This window comes from Gadus morhua, chromosome 15, assembly GCF_902167405.1.
Source record: "Gadus morhua chromosome 15, gadMor3.0, whole genome shotgun sequence".
NCBI lineage: Eukaryota > Metazoa > Chordata > Actinopteri > Gadiformes > Gadidae > Gadus > Gadus morhua.
The window spans coordinates 1,046,345-1,063,881 of NC_044062.1; the positions used below are offsets into that span (position 1 = coordinate 1,046,345).

A 17,537-nucleotide genomic window follows, 5' to 3' on the forward strand; every position below is an offset into this window, starting at 1 on the left:
ACGCTAAATCCTCTCTTGCAGTTATTAGTCTGTGACTGTGAAAATCGTTTGGTGTAAGCCCAGCATTAGTTAAAACCAGACTCGGACAATAATAACAAAATCTCCTGACAAATTATCTAAATAGAAACATATTACAGACAGTAACAGCATTAGAGCTGAAACCAATTTGTTTTAACGGTGACTCAGTCATTATGAAACCATAAATAGAGAATTAATTTTTTTTTCTCATATTCTCATACACGTGTATGTGCACATGTATGTATACATGTGCACATACATGTATATGAGAATGCATATCTATTCAGACCTGTAATTCGGCCTACCTGCATAACTGTTAATTTAACTTAAAAGATATGCAAATGTTATTTAGATGTAAATAACATTTGGATTTATAAATGTAAATTAAAATCAATGTGAAAATCTTCAACCAGGAAATAATCATAATCAAACCTTTTGTTTCAATCTGAGGCAAAACAAGTTGCTCACAGTCTAAACTCACAGAGAGAGAGAGAGAGAGAGAAAATCTCTCTCTCTCTCTCTCTCTCTCTCTCTCTCTCTCTCTCTCTCTCTCTCTCTCTCTCTCTCTCTCTCTCTCTCTCTCTCTCTCTCTCGCGTCATAGAAGAACTTCTAGCAGGTCGGGAAAACCTGTTTGACAGGAGATGATGGTAGCAGAGAATATAAAGTGATATTTATGAATAACCAATTGTCATTTTATCACACATATAGTATGTTTCTTCACATAAACCTTTAAACATACACATATTGCATTCCTCTCGAAATAGTCATCACCTCAGTAAACAATAAATTAATTGAAAGATTACAATGAATTCAATGGCAAATATTGCAAATTAAACTAATTATTTCCAATAGGTTTACTTGTATTTTGTGCTAAAATTCAAAGTGTCACATCTGTATTTACAATACAGCTTGATTCTGCATCTCTATTTACAGCTCATTAGTCCATGTCAATGTTTACTGTTGCTATGGCAACAAGAGACTGCGCTTAGCCAAATCATCTGAACAATAATAACCCATAATATCACAATTCGGCCTATTTAAACAAAATCAACCACAACTACCAACAGTCACAGCCCTTCAACTCTGGGCTAATATGTTGTCACAAGTATGCAGTTAATTAGGTCACATCACATTCAATGTAAAAACGTTTTCTACTTTGTTTTGAACATGTCTCAAAATGTAGCCTAGCTAGCCCAGGCTAACGTTACTTAGCATATATGCCTCCACTCGCTCGTCTCCTGGCGCAGCAGCACCTGCTGATAGATAGATAGATAGATAAATACTTTAATAATCCCAGAGGGAAATTATTTTTGTCACGAACTCCAGATATAAATACACAAATAAATAAATAAATATTAAGAATAAAATATAAAATATAACATATCTATCCATATCCACATATATATATATATACATACACACACAGACACACATATATATATATATATATATATATATATATATATATATATATATATATACATACATATACACATACACATACACACACACACACACACACACACACACACACACACACACACACACACACACACACACACACACACACACATACATACATACATACATACATACATACATACATACATACATACATACATACATACATACATACACATATATATATATATATATATACATACATACATATACATATACATGTATACAAATACATACATACACACACACACACATACACACATACATACACATATATATACATATACATACATACAACATAAATACACATACATACACAAAAGATAAAAGATACAACCTAAGAAAAACAAAATATACAAATAACAAATTTAAGGACAATATAAATATGTATACAACACCATATATACACATACATATATATATATACATATGCACACATACATACATATATGCATACACATATATATATATATATATACATACATACATACATACACATACATACATACACAAAAGACAGCACTGTACAAAAAGAATTGTACAGTATTGTGCAAAAGGTGCAAGAATTATAGTCCTTGTTTAAGGTCAGAGATTACAGAGAGGGACGGTGTCTGACATTCTAAGGGAGGCGTTGTAAATTTTAATGGCCACAGGCAGGAAAGATTTCCTGTGGCGCTCAGTGGTGCATCTGGGTGAGAGGAATCTCCTGCTGAAGGTGCTCCTCTGCAGGGCCAGTGTGTCATAGAGAGGGTGTGAGACATTGTCCAAGATGGACTGAAACCTGGACAGCATCCTCCTCTCTGCCACTGTCGTCAGGGTGTCCAGTTCCTCCCCCACAACATCACCGGCCCTCCTAATCAGTCTTTCAAGTCTGTTGGTATCTGCAATCCTCATCCCACTGCCATGGGGTGTGGACCCCGGCACCAAATAGGTCTGTCAATTTTGAACATTTAACTTCCATCGCCAGAGGCTTAAGTCGCCGTTTTTCAGCACAACCCGGGCGTTTTCAGCTCCGTACCGGCTCCCGCGACTCCGGCCCATGCCATGAGGTCCCGCCCACCCTGGTTTGTGTTGTGATTGACAGCACTGTCAGGGCTCTCTGAGCCAGTCAGCCCATGATTGATTGACAATGACAAACATAGACCAATAATATGCGTTGATGCTGGCAACACACTGCTAGCTCTCTGTAGCCCATTGGCCGGCCCAATTGGAGGGAATTTAGAGAGAGGAAAAAAGAAAACATAGCGGACCGGACCGGCCCACATTGGGTCAACGGCCCACCGGGACGATGCCCGGTATGCCAGATGGCCAGTCCACCCCCGTGCATATTATGGGTGAATGAAGTTAACATGCCACTATATTATATTTAAGCAATAGATCACGCCAGGCTGTGGTATGTGCTCATTATACCACTGTTAAGGGGCGTTGTCCGGCCCCGACGCGCAGCGGAGGGCCGGCGACCCCCTTCACAGTGGTATAATGAGCACATGCCACGGACTGAAGTGATCTATTGCTTTTATACAACGGTTACTATTATGGCGAAACGAAAGTCATAGACACACTACATTTAAAAAGAAACCAAGTAAGTCAAAATAGTCGTTTAATTAAAGAATACAAAAAAGTAGTCCCTCCTGGCTGCCGCTATGCATCGACGGTCGCTATGCAACACACTTTAGCGTCCCTCCGAGAGAAGGGGACCGATAGAGCGGTTCGCCGGCAATTTATCCTATGGAGCAGTTCACTCGCCGTGTGCCTAAGCTTTCGTTAGTCTCTCCATCGCCTTGCTCACTCCCGGAGTAAGAACATTTACACGCTCTCCATCATCCAACATATGTTTTACTTTGTAACTGTTTCTACTTCCAGGCGCGGAGTGATATGCAAACTTTCACAAAATGATCGGGCGTCATAGCAGTTATGTATACGCTCATTATACAACAGTTGGGAACCAATCAGATCGCTGGATTTAGGTCCCCCGTTGTATAATGCTCATTATACAACGGGGGGCCTAAATCTATGGAGGTAGATTTGTGTCTTTATTATGCAATCAAAAATAATAGGTTTGAGAGCAAAACTTTCCACACTGCAATCAAAAAATTGATTTGAGAGCAAAACTATCGACACTGCAATCAAAAAATGTTTTATTGCAAGATAAATTAATGTGATAAAAAAAATATTAATGGGAATCCAAAAGTTTTGTTTGCAAACCCAAAAGTTTTGTTTGCAAATCCAAAAGTTTTGTTTGCGAATCCAAAAGTTCTGTTTGCGAATCAAAAAGCTTTGTTTGCGAATCCTAAAGTTTAGCTTGCGAATCCAAAAGCTTTGCTTGCTGTTGAGCTGAATCTCGTGGGCGGGACCTACACCGAAAGATGTAAGACACGTCTCTATTGGCCAGTCTCGATCGGAGTGACAGCTTGGCAACATCCGAAAAGCCGCTGCCCCCCGACCGCCTCCAGAAGCAGATTGTCGGCCTGACGGACAGGGTGTTCGTTTGTGCCTCTCAATCCGCGGCGGCGGTCAACAACATCGCCCTGCTCTCCTCTGCCATGGTCTCCTTGTCGGCTGACAGGGAGGCCTACGGGATATTCAGGGCGCGCAAGCGCGCGCACGGGACAAGCTCATAGTCATACGGCGAAGCCTAGACGGCGTAGCCTACATGAAATAGAACTCCCTCTCTCGTTACTAACTGTGGATGTTGCCAAGCTGTCACTCCGATCGAGACTGGCCAATAGAGACGTGTCTTACATCTTTCGGCGTAGGTCCCGCCCCCCCAGATTCAGCTCAACAGCAAGCAAAGCTTTTGGATTCGCAAGCAAAACTTTAGGATTCGCAAGCAAAGCTTTTTGATTCGCAAACAAAACTTTTGGATTCGCAAACAAAGCTTTTGGATTTGCAAACAAAACTTTTGGGTTTGCAAACAAAACTTTTGGATTCCCATTAATATTTTTTTTATCACATTAATTTATCTTGCAATCAAACTTTTTTTTTATTGCAGTGTCGATAGTTTTGCTCTCAAATCAATTTTTTGATTGCAGTGTGGAAAGTTTTGCTCTCAAACTTATTTTTTGATTGCAGTGTGGAAAGTTTTGCTCTCAAACCCTTTTATTTTTGATTGCATAATAAAGACACAAATCTACCTCCATATAAATCCAGCGATCTGATTTCACTATAGTTAAGAAAGTGCACTATTTCTACCAGAAACATACTTCTCCATTACTGGGACCCACCTAAGAACTGAATTGTGTTTATGGATGATGCTCAAATACAATTAATCTCTGCTTTGTATTGCAGTTATTGCTATTTACTGAATAAGCTTTCAATACCACTGCTTCTAAATAACTGCTCACAAAATGTGTCTTTCTCTGAGATAAATACAAGTGTAGTGAAGTCATCCAATTGCACAATTAGATAGAGGACATTTTGATGTCGTGTGGAACTATGAGGCAAGCTGTCGTATCCTCCCAGATCATATGGTCCCTTCTGGCGCCAAGCCAATTCGTTAGGGAATAGGCTACATCTCTCCCCTTGGTTTCCATGATGGCTATTATGCGCGAAGAAACGTATTGAGCTGTTATATTATAGAATGTGTAACAACATAACATTTCTCTCTTGTCTTTGCATCTATGGCACCGTCTGATTTTATACAAATGGCCTATATAGTTTCGAAGATATGATTAACTTTAGGCCTAAATCAGGTTCAAATGGAGTTTAATAAAGAAAGCTCAGGTGCGAAGGGCAGGTCAGTTAGGAGCACGATCTCAAATTAATTGTTGGTTCCGTGTGGGAACAAAAAAAAACTTTTAAATAAGTAGGCCTATTGCATCCATCTTGTAAATAAAGAGCCTGGTACGGATCCTTCAGTGAAAATTCATTTTATTGATACCATACATTAATCGTCAATGACAGATGCTAGGCAAAATATATAGATATATATGTATCAAATCCCCCCTGTGACTGAGCCCTACCGAAACCAGCTATGGGTGCGCTGTTGTTTCAGGTCTGTGATAGAACAATTTTCTCAGCATGTGTTGGGAGGGTCACGGGGAAGTTTTTTCGGGTAATATATAGGGTTTTTCTTCTTTCACTGCTAGGACCGACGGGTAGATTACAGAGATTAAGACGCCGATGAGAGGTTTTAAAACACAATAGTCCCACAAATCCCTTGTCAACTAGTGTTCGAGAAAACGCCCACGGGCAACTTGCCAGGTGAGAACCCAACTCGTTAGCGTGATCGGGTTGTCTGTGTTATTGGAGACCCCTAGTGGCGGTGATGTGTATATTTTAATTCTGTGTATGCAGAATCACAATTCCTTTTGTGACAAAAACTATTTGTACACCAGTAATTAAGTGGTAGAGCATATTTTACAAGTACTAAAATATTTGCTCACTATTTTCGTCAGTTATTGACTTTAACTGTTGATACATCAAATGGGTAACCCATCGAAACTTGCAAAAAGGCAATGGTTTGAAAGAAAGGGTAATTGCTCCAGTTAATTGCAAAAAGTTATTATGATTCTTACAAGAAATTGAACACGCAGACATTTCAATTTCTCCAATGATGTGTCTAGCAGAAGTGGAATTTACCCAAAACAAATGTATTAGTGAGAACTCTGGATAAAATGACCATGGTCGTCCCTAAATTGTTAGGAACGTCAAAAATGCATTTACTTAAAACACAAGCATTTTCTCATTTACCAACCTTGCCACTCACTAGACTTAATACGACAAATATAACAGATGTTGCACACTTGAGGTCGGCCTAAATAAAATGGTTGAATCTAGAAAAATAAATAGGTTTGCTAACATGACCCCAAATGTATGTTAGCAGTGATTGTTCCTTTTATAGTCGGGTAAAAAAAACAAAACTAGGAGCCTTTTATCTCTTTACATGAGATGGGCTTTGTCAAGGTATATGAGAAGTGGGGGGACGGGGTACATAAAATAACTTACAAATAACTATTACCGAAAATATACAAGTACATACACAGAAACATGGGAGGGTCAAAAATATGTTATACAAACAAATAGCATAGCATTAGCATTATCTTAAATTACATGTAGCTCCTTGGTTTGCAGCTTTCTCATTTGTGATTGAAAAACATTCTTGGGAAACTCAATACAAAAAGTATTTTATTATTTTACAATCCTGTCAAAATTGTTTCTTTTTTTTTAAAGTAGCAAATTTCAAACTTCCTGTGTAGTTTTCCTAAAAGTGAACACTCTCCAGATAGACTAAGCAAAAAAACAACTTGGCAATGACACGTCAACTGATTTTACAGCAGGTGGAGTCAGTAAGGAAACCATTATCCAACGTAACGCCGTGGGAAATTCAGACAAACTGGTCTGCAGTACTAAAACATTAAGCCATACAACTCCATAGCATCACTGCTAGGAATACACATCAGTACATTTCAATCCACCGAGTTGATGTCCCACACTGATGACATTAAGCATGGATTTGCATTGCGGTTCAGTCGTCACCACAGTAAGAATGATTCAACAGTAATATTACAATATACGCAACACAGAGCGATCTCCCACAACAGATTTAGGATGGTATACAGTTGGTACATTAGCAATTAGAAAGAACAAGAATACACCATCGATTCATAGGAAAAATAGATTGGTGTCACTGTGGAAAAAACTGTGCAAAGAATATTCTGGGGTGTTTTGTAGTTTTTTTTTCTTGTTTTTTTTTTATTACGTTTGCTAGTCTTGACTTTATTCTTGTTTTTTTTTTTAGAAATTGTTTACAAAAATAAAAAAAAATCCAAACCAATTGAAAACATAATAATAATAGAAACAAAGAAACCAAACTAAGAGAGAAATCCCACTTGTGTAGCATGTGGTGCTCTGGTCCAGACACGGTCCGTAACGACTCTGGTACCGCTGCCATCATGCTCCGAGTGTAAGGGGGGGTGTCGGCTGCATTGGAGTGCGTGTCAGTCAGTGTCTTGCGTGTGTGTTTGTGTGTGTGTCAGTATTTGTGTGGATGGGATTAAGATTTAGCGTGGTGGCTCTCAACTCCGGTCCTCAAGCTCCGGCCCTGTACAGGTTTTTGTTCCAACCAGGTCCTACAAAAACAAATAATTTGAGTTTAAAAATATAAATCGTTGAATTTTAGTACTCAAAGAGAGTGCACACATTAGTTTTGTACAGACTGGGAAAGGGGGTATGGGTGGAGGGGGGGGGGAGAGGGGAGTAAATGGAAAGCTGAGCATTGCTTCCCCCTTCTGACAAGAGCACAGCGACAGAAGCGAGGGGCAGCGTCGTCACGGCAACGCAGACGCAGGAGGACGGACCCGAGGTTGGAACAAGAACCCGCCGATACGGGTCGCCATGGCGAACCCTTCCTTCTAGCTCGAACACGGCGGTGAGCGGAGGAACGGTACCCGGCAGGCCCACGCACACGGAGACACGGGGGGGCTGAGGAGGCCGGGACCACGACGGAGCACCTCACCACTGAGCACGTGCAGGGACATGAGGGCGCTTGGCGGGGAACAGTGACGTCAGAGCCCCCCCCCCCCCGATGACCAAAGGGCCTTTGATTGACAGTTTACACGGCCGTCCATCCCCTCTGGTTACAAACACACACAAAATAAATGACACAATTCAACTATCCGCAGACCCCTCCTCCCGATGGCGTCGCTCATGACATCCAGCAGCTCTTTGTCTTTCTTTAAGCGGCTTTGGGGGCTACGAGGTGGGCGGGGGGCAGTGGCGATAGCTCTCTACTGGGACGACTGGGAGTGGTCATTCTTGCTCTCCTGGCTAGAGGGCGTCTTGCCGCTCCAGGGCGAGCGAGCGCCCAGCGCGGGGGAACTGTTGAAACTGTCCTCATCGTCCAGGCCACTCGCCCCCTCCAACTGCGTGTTCTCCAGCCGCGTGATCAGACGCTCATCCTCGTCACCAAACTCCCCTCCCATCAGAGTGGGCTCTCCCACCATCATCACGTCCTAAAGGGGACAGCAAGGGCCGGGACACATTATCCCTGGATTACAGGGGGGTGCGCGGAATTACTGACTGCACGGATGGAATTTAAATTGCTGTTTGATAAAATAAATATTATAATAAGTATAATAAAGTTTCGAGCAGAAAAACTAGGTGTGACACGATTTCTTTTGAAATTCGTTTTAATGTGCATTTCTTTGGTGATGATCATCATGGTGAAATGATAATGCTTTTGTCCCCCGTGTTGACACCAGGGCCATAAGGAGCTGAGGATTGATTCTCCGCCATCCTAAGGCTCCCTGATTGTCATCACATCAAAAGCTGATGTGCCGTTGCCCCCCTTTCACACACCCCTCCTCCAGGGAGTGGGGGGGTTTCGGGGGGAGTGTTGGGGCTCCCTACCGGCCAGCAAGTGGGCCCCCCTGGTCCCCAGCTCCAGTCAGCAGCAGGTCATGATTCTCATTCTTGTTTTCCAATCATCTCAGCGCTGCAATCAAACCGGGGCTTTCATTCCACCTCGGGTCTCCTAACCAATAGGAAGCCAGCAGGCGGCGCCACGATGGGCGTGCTCTGCTCTGTCAGGCTTTATCCCGTACATCAGGCCGCTGCCCAGTGTTGTGGTACTGGAGCGCAGTGGGGTCCAGACCACCGACCAAGGAAAAGAGCCAAGTCAAGCAGACTGACGGGGTTAGGCAGACAGACACATCCAGGCCTGTGTCTGGAGTTTTCTTAGCACCGCCTCTATGAAAAATACATGTATGAAGATGACCATCAGCCGGGGGCCTCAGAGGACCAGGGACAGCCCCTCACTGGTCCAGACCAGGGGCCCCAGTGGCTACCGAAGGGCTCTCATTATTACAGGGAAATCAACCGTGCCCTCGCCGCACAAAAGCCTTTCCATCTTCCACTCTGAACCAAAATACGATCCTAGGTCTCCTGTTACCCAGCCCAGTTAGACCCCCCCCCTCCCAGCCACACAGGACAAAAAGGCCCCTCTCTCCCTGCTACCTCACCTCCTCCCCCCTAGTCTCCTTCTCCCTCCCCCCCAGGCCTGGAGGGGCAGCGTCAGAGCAGGGGGGGGCGGGGGGGGGGGGGGGGGGGGGGGGGGGGTTGGGAGAGGGTCAAAGGTTAGGGAGAGGATGGGGGTACAGGTACCTGGTTGGAGAGGGCGAAGCTGTTGGCAGGGCTCTTCTTCTTGTTGCCGCCGCCGCCACCGCCGCCGCCGCCGCCCGAGCTCATGGTGCTGCCGCCGGACACCTTCCGCTTCCTCCGCTTGTTGGGCGCCTGTCTGGCCGGCTCAGCTACATGTGGGGAAGGGACAACAGGGCGAGACGATATAAGCCACATCAGTCTAGGGCTGTCCCAACAGGGAGAGACGATATAAGCCACATCAGTCTAGGGCTGTCCCAACAGGGAGAGACGATATAAGACACATCAGTCTAGGGCTGTCCCAACAGGGAGAGACGATATAAGCCACATCAGTCTAGGGCTGCCCAACAGGGAGAGACGATATAAGCCACATCAGTCCAGGGGTCTCATTTATAAAACTGTGCGTGGGATCGTTACTAAAAATGTGCGTACGCCCAGAAGCCAAGTTTTGCGTGCGCCAAAAAATATTCGGATTTATAAAACACTGCGTACGCACACCTGTACGCAATCTTTGCTTTATAAATCACATACTGACTACAATTGTGCGCAGCTGAATCAGCTTCACGTTCCGCCCTCTACACGCCCCTTTTTAACCATAAATGGTCAATGCAAATGACCTCATGAATGCGATCTGCATATAAAACAGACTCAGATGCCGGTATTATGTCTTGTTGGAAACAATGGCAGAAGTACTGAGAAAATCAAAAAAGCGAAATTTCACGGAGGTTGAAGTGGAGACACTTGTGGGTGAGATGGAGGCCCGAAAGGTAGTTTTGTTCGGCGGTCACGGGATTGGGATCGCCAACAACAAAAAGCAGAGTGAGTGGCAACATGTTGCTGCAGCAGTGAACTCTGTCAGTAGCACGGAGCGCACTGTCCCATAATTAAAAAAAGAAGTGGTTTGACATAGAGTTACATATTTTTATCTAGCCTACCAATAAATCGTTATGGTCCCTAAATACCCTCTCCCTCCGATTCCTGTCATTTGCATGGTCCGCCAGAAGTGCCATATGGTGCAGCATTACCACGGCGCTCACCTCTGTATTTATAGGGTTACGGTAATAAGACTGACGAGAACGCCTAGGATAATCAGTTTGTAATCACCCACGTAAAATGTTCTTGAACATAACCCCTTTTTAATGGCTGATTTGTCATGAAAAGCATCAAGAGTAACGGACAACGATTGTGATGAGGAGTGTGGCTTGATTTTTCACACTTGGGATTTAATTGACATTTGATTATGTGTTTACAGTCTCATCTCATCTCATTTTCGTCCGTTTATCCGGGGTCGGGTCGCGGGGGGGGCAGCTCAAGCAGGGGGCCCCAGACTTCCCCTTCCCGGGCCACATTGACCAGCTCTGACGGGGGGATCCCGAGGCGTTCCCAGGCCAGTGTTGAGATATAATCTCTCCACCTAGTCCTCTTCCCCGAGGTCTCCTCCCCACTGGACGTGCCTGAAACACCTCCCAAGGAAGGCGCCCAGTGGGCATCCTTACCAGATGCCCGAACCACCTCAGCTGACTCCTTTCTAAGTAAAGGAGCAGCGGCTCTAATCCGAGTTCCTCACTGATGGCTGAGCTACTCACCCTATCCCTAAGGGAGACGCCAGCCACCCTTCTGAGAGAACTCATCTCGGCCGCTTGTACCCGCGATCTCGTCCTTTCGGTCTTCACCCAGCCCTCATGAGTCATGACCATAGGTGAGGATAGGAACGAAGATCGACCGGTAGATCGAGAGCTTTGCCTTGCGGCTCAGCTCTCTTTTCGTTACAACGGTGCGGTAAAGCGAACGCAATACCGCCCCGGCTGCTCCGATTTTCCGGCCAATCTCACGCTCCATACCCTCACTCCCGAACAAGACCCCGAGGTAGCCTACTTGAACTCCTTCACTTGGGCTAAGGATTACAGGTGTTTACAGTGTCACATAAAAATATTATGTTATTGACACATGTTGGACAGATGCTTTATTCCATGCAGTCGCGCCGTTAGTGGACAGTATGGAGTGACGGGATTAAATATAGAGAATTTCTTTTTATTTCTATTCTAAGGAGATATTTCTGGAGTTATAACTGAGAAATAACGCAGTGGATTTAAATTATTCAGATTAGGATTTAACGCATTATACGGGTTGAAATTAAATTTATGAAGGGCGATGATAAAACATAAGCGTTCTTCTCACTCTGCAATTCTTCGGTCTGACTTCAGTTCACCACCACACCGTCTGTGTCGCCAATTCTCCTTTTCCTCCAAACCATGCGTACGCATGGGTCAGAGTTTGCTTAGGGCTGCGCACATTTTCCCGTCAAGTTGGTTTTTTATAGATCACAACCTTGGCGTGAAAAGTCACGTACGCAACTTTCAGCCCCGTTTTGTGCGTACGCAACGGTTATAAATGAGACCCCAGGGCTGTCCCAACAGGGAGAGACGATATAAGCCACATCAGTCTAGGGCTGTCCCAACAGGGAGAGACGATATAAGCCACATCAGTCTAGGGCTGTCCCAACAGGGAGAGACGATATAAGCCACATCAGTCTAGGGCTGTCCCAACAGGGAGAGACGATATAAGCCACATCAGTCTAGGGCTGTCCCAACAGGGAGAGACGATATAAGCCACATCAGTCTAGGTTTGTCCCAACAGGGAGAGACGATATAAGCCACATCAGTCTAGGGCTGTCCCAACAGGGAGAGACGATATAAGCCACATCAGTCTAGGGCTGTCCCAACAGGGAGAGACGATATAAGCCACATCAGTCTAGGGCTGTCCCAACAGGGAGAGACGATATAAGCCACATCAGTCTAGGGCTGTCCCAACAGGGAGAGACGATATAAGACACATCAGTCTAGGGCTGTCCCAACAGGGAGAGACGATATAAGCCACATCAGTCTAGGGCTGTCCCAACAGGGAGAGACGATATAAGCCACATCAGTCTAGGGCTGTCCCAACAGGGAGAGACGATATAAGCCACATCAGTCTAGGGCTGTCCCAACAGGGAGAGACGATATAAGCCACATCAGTCTAGGGCTGGTATTGATGTCCGTCCCCGTGCCCCCTCCTATGGGCGAGGCCGGGATCAGTCAATGTTCTTTCGGTGTTTAAACAAAGCCTTGGGATGTTTTTGTTGAATTAAGTCGTTGCTTTTTATTCATTTTAGAGACTATTTTTATTATTTAATGTGCCATAAAAAGAACGGGTAAGAGTTGCTCAACGAAGTCGGCAGTCTGCAATTCAGGGATTAAAATGAAAGACCTACGGAGTGAAGCAACCCAAACCCCCAGACTATTGTGGCCCATCTGCGATTAGAACGAGGCCACACAAAGAATAATTCCTTACACTCAATAAGCGTTTATTACACTCATAATAAACTATGTTTTGAGGCCAACAAGAGATAGATTAATGGTATCATAAAATACCAATGGGTAAAAGTATTATGTGTGATGGTTATTCTGAGATGTTTTGGTTTGACATCATGGCAAATTACCTGGTGGTGCCACCATCCTCTGCCACTTCTGGAAGAGGCACGTCTTCAGGCAGTCTCTGGGGCTGAGGCTGTAGGTTTTGTGCCGGGACATCAGCTCCTGCATGGGCTCCAGGATGACACAGAGCTGCAACCACAGCGCACAGCACCGTGAGCAGGTACAGAACACAGCCAACGCACCATAGAGACCACACAGGACCAACGAGCCAACACACCATCGAGATCACACAGGACCGACGAGCCAACACAACATAAAGATCCAACATGACCAACCAGCCAACACACCATCGAGATCACACAGGACCGACGAGCCAACACAACATAAAGATCACACATGACCAACCAGCCAACACACCATCGAGATCACACAGGACCGACGAGCCAACTTAACATCAAGATCACACATGAGCAATAAAATAAAAACGTGTCACCCCATCACACGGTTCTGTGAACATTCAACAATATAAATAAATGAATGTCTCCTGAGTCGGTCAGCTCACCCGAAGGTAGTTCAACGTGGAGTTGGAGAGGCCACATCTCGTGATGTTCTTAGCCAGTTGATCCAACATCTGGGGGTCCTGCATGCCATTGGACTGGAAGCAAAGCATTTTAAAATCCCCAACAAGAACACCGTACGTTATGCATGAAGGTGTGTGTGTGTGTGTGTGTGTGTGTGTGTGTGTGTGTGTGTGTGTGTGTGTGTGTGTGTGTGTGTGTGTGTGTGTGTGTGTGTGTGTGTGTGTGTGTGTAGGTGCGTGCGTGAGCCTCACATGCATGGCGAGGATGCTTCTTGGGAGGACTTCCCGGTGCTGCCGGATGCTGAAGTGCCACGTCTTGATCCTCATCATGTCATCGAACATGAACTCCAGGTACAGCCGGCCCTCCACACACACCTTCAGCCCAGGAACACATCCAGACATGCCGGAGTCAGGACACATACCCTCAACAGCGCTTCACACTACAATGGTGAATCCCGTGTTGCACAAGAGTCCATGATTACTTTCAACGGAGAAAGGCTGTTCTGTACAGAGATAAGCCCATGGCTAATAAAACCACTTTGTATTCTTCAAAAAGCTGCCTAGTCTTCCACTGCCTTTTTTACCCTCAGTGGTCGACATCACGTGTAACTGTACTGCATTTGAACGCAACCGCGATTGCCATTGTAGCCCTGAAGGTAAATGTAAAAAAAAGGAAAAGGGTTCCACCATTCTCCTTCCGTTACCTGAGTGAACATAGGCTTGCCGTTCTGAGTCACCATGGTGCACTGGTCGCAGTCGAGGGACACAAAGTTGCTGTGGAACGACTCCTTGGGGTGCTTCAACACGTAGAACAGCTCAGTGGCGCCCCCTTCGAAGATACTCCGGAAGTACCTCGGAATTAAGGTCCTGCCGATGGCTGCAGAAGGACATGTGGTTTGAGTATAATCGCCATCCTTGCTAATCAGTCGCGGGAATATGTTGGAAGCTGCTTTCGAGTCTTACTGTATCGTTTGGGGCCGTCTTCCAGACAGAACGTGATGGTGAGCATGGCGTCATCCTCAAAGAACTCTGTAGTAAAGGCGTCCCACCAGAGATTGTCACAGTCCTGCAGCAAAGACACAGGAACCAGTCAGATCGCCATGGGAAATGCGTAATGAGAAACAAAGGCTAAACCAGAAGGCGGTTTTCAGAATCATTCAAATCAGAATTGGCGTATTTGTGTTTTCCACTTTTAAATTTAAAGTCACAAAATGTTCAGACATGAAAACAAGGTAAACCTTGTTTGACTTGACCCTGTTCTTTGAGACCATGGTTGAGTATCTTCCCAAAAACATTTGTTACTTCTGTGCGTGCAAGGTCGGCTTCCTCGGGAAGTCAGCACTGAATCAGATTGAGTGAAGAGCCGCGGAGGGTTGACAGTAAATAAAGGAGCCACAAAACCAGTTCCCAGCGCATGCTCGTCCATGTAAACAACTCATATTCTAGGCTTTGTTTGCCATTAAACCGTTAAGGCACTGTACGCAACAAACACTGGAACTAAGGGGCAAGAAAACATAAAGGCGAGCCACAGAAACCAATTTACAGGGACTAGGGACCCTGGAAGACCACCATCCCGACTGAGTCATTCAAACTATTCTCAGACCCCAATTCAGTCGGGGGAAACGGTGAAGAAACCAACAGGATCCAGACAGAAGCACAGCTGAGTGGTACACTCGTAATCCAGCGAGAGGACCGCTGTCTCACCTCGGTCCAGTTCTGTAGCCTTTTGTTCAGCTCAAATATCCGATAGTCTGTCTGGTTCCCGTACGGCGTGGGTCTCCTGAAACCAAACGGGAACACGACATCACCACCCTGCAGTGCATTGTGGGTGCAGTGGCTGGCCACCCAGCGCTAACCGACGCTATGAGCTACAGGCGTCCAGAACTGTACACTGCGCTTGACTGTGTTGTTGACACAAGGACATCCATCAATGTTGTCCTTGTGAGTAAAATGCGTGGTTATTAATTGGCTACAAACAGCCAACAGCACATGGTAACTTACCCCATCCCAGGCTCCATATACGACGGGGGATACATAGGTGTAGGCCTGGAAATGGAAAAAATAATATTCATCATTAGAAAAGCCGTTACTTTGCAGATCAGAGGCACTGGGATACCACAAATCAAAACACGATTCATCAGAGTTGCCATTTATTTCTGTTGTGGTAAAAGAGTTCTGACGGGAGCAGATTAGCACGCCTTCAAATGTGCATAGAAAAGTACAAACAAGCACGATCCATGAAAGGAGCCTTCTTTACTTCTGCCAATATTTAAGTGCTACAGAATTAATTCTATAATAATGCTTAAATGGCCATTACAAGATGCAAATCCAGAAACATTGGGGGGTAATAAACAACATAAAGCCAAGTTAAGTGTTGCAAATGTGCTATTGCACATATATTTTTATAAATAAGAGCTCAGGACATAGAAGCCTTTGAAGAACACCCATTCTTTACACTAAATTGATAACTAAGTCCAGGCCCATCATCACTTATCCTGCTCTGCCAGTCCCCCCCCCCCCCCCAGGACGGTCCTGCTTCAACAGGACGGTGCTGGCTTTGTGTCATGGGTCCCTGTTCTGCTGAGGGGGTGTAGGACCTGCCCCCCCCCCCCCCCCACTGGTGAGTCAGCCCCCCACCGTCCGGTCTCCCCAAGTGAGGGCGCAGCGTACCCCACGTCTCTGTCCAGCATGGCGCCGGGATGGAAGGGGGGGAAGGTGCTGCCGTTGGGGGGCTCCTTGGGGGAGTACAGTTTGAATGACTTTGACGAGCAGCCTGCACAGGAGGGGGGAGGGGGGGGGGGGGGGGGGGGGGGGGGGGGGGGGGGCAGAGATTTAGCAGGGATTACGATTATTAAAAGATTAAGATCGTTTTAAATCACAGCATATTCTAAGCAATCTAATGTGTGTGTGGATTGGTTCAAATTAAAGCACATTGGCCCCAAACAGTCATCTGCTCCTTTTCTCCCCCTCATTACCTAATGCATGTCTGTGGCAGCGCGCGCACACACACACACACACACACACACACACACACACACACACACACACACACACACACACACACACACACACACACACACACACACACACACACACACACACACACACACAAATAAACATAATCTGTCATGGGGAAAACACAAAAAAATATCATCATAGCCCTAACAATGACATACATCTGAAAACCATCATCATAACTATAAAACGCAAGGGAGCTTTGCTAAGTCAGGGCCCGCTCTGTTCTTTGTGTTCTGGTATTGTCCTCATTATAGGGAACCCTCCTCTCTCCCTCTCTCCCTCGGTCTCATACAGCCCCATTTCATGTGATCCTAACCACACTCCTCTCTCTCTGTGTGTGTGTGTGTGTGTGTGTGTGTGTGTGTGTGTGTGTGTGTGTGTGTGTGTGTGTGTGTGTGTGTGTGTGTGTGTGTGTGTGTGTGTGTGTGTGTGTGTGTGTGTGTGTGTGTGTGTGTGTGTGTCCCCCACCCCCTTCTCTCTGCCTCTCCTGCCCATCCCCCTACTCTCTATCCCGGCTGTTGTTAACTCTCGTCTGCCTAGATAAGCCATTCATACAGCAACATGCAGGGAGTGCTTAAGGAAATATCTACTCCACCATCACAACCATCTCCACCATCCCTGCTGGATGACAGCTGAACATTGAGAGCTTGTCTGAGGCCGGTGGTTGTTTTACATTACCAGACTACAAACTTCTAATTTGTTCTGTGGGCTGTGTAGAGACAGAGGTAGGTCATTAATAATAATAATAATGTAAAAGATGGAGGGAGAGACAGTCAGAGTGGCTGCATGATATGAACGAATGGAAGAGGCAAGGGGAGAGACAGAAGGACTAGGGCGGACTAGTGACAGGGGGTCGTTGCTTCGCGTCACAATTATTCCATTTGAGGACATCGCTCTGACAGCTATATTATATATAACCTTTCCCCTTGCTCATCTCATCGAACCGCCC

General features: G+C 45.5%; 1 protein-coding gene across 10 annotated transcripts in view; it reads right to left on the bottom strand.

Annotated features, from left to right (window-relative positions):
* Positions 1–5,333: 5,333 nt before the first annotated feature.
* Positions 5,334–17,537, bottom strand: part of ldb1a (LIM domain binding 1a) — a 23,066-nt gene continuing 10,862 nt past the window's right edge. For 2 of the 10 annotated variants that reach the window (XM_030379062.1, XM_030379061.1), the window contains 10 exons: positions 16,208–16,343; positions 15,572–15,616; positions 15,275–15,350; positions 14,534–14,636; positions 14,275–14,447; positions 13,823–13,945; positions 13,553–13,645; positions 13,056–13,179; positions 9,584–9,747; positions 7,580–8,433 (listed from right to left, as the gene is read on the bottom strand). In XM_030379062.1, the coding sequence (XP_030234922.1) occupies positions 8,209–8,433; positions 9,584–9,747; positions 13,056–13,179; positions 13,553–13,645; positions 13,823–13,945; positions 14,275–14,447; positions 14,534–14,636; positions 15,275–15,350; positions 15,572–15,616; positions 16,208–16,343 (1,262 nt within the window). In that variant the 3' untranslated portion in view covers positions 7,580–8,208. Of the gene's footprint in view, positions 7,552–7,579; positions 8,434–9,583; positions 9,748–13,055; positions 13,180–13,552; positions 13,646–13,822; positions 13,946–14,274; positions 14,448–14,533; positions 14,637–15,274; positions 15,351–15,571; positions 15,617–16,207; positions 16,344–17,537 lie in introns of those variants that run through there. The other 8 variants (XM_030379064.1, XM_030379067.1, XM_030379068.1 and 5 more) reach the window with 7 other exon arrangements.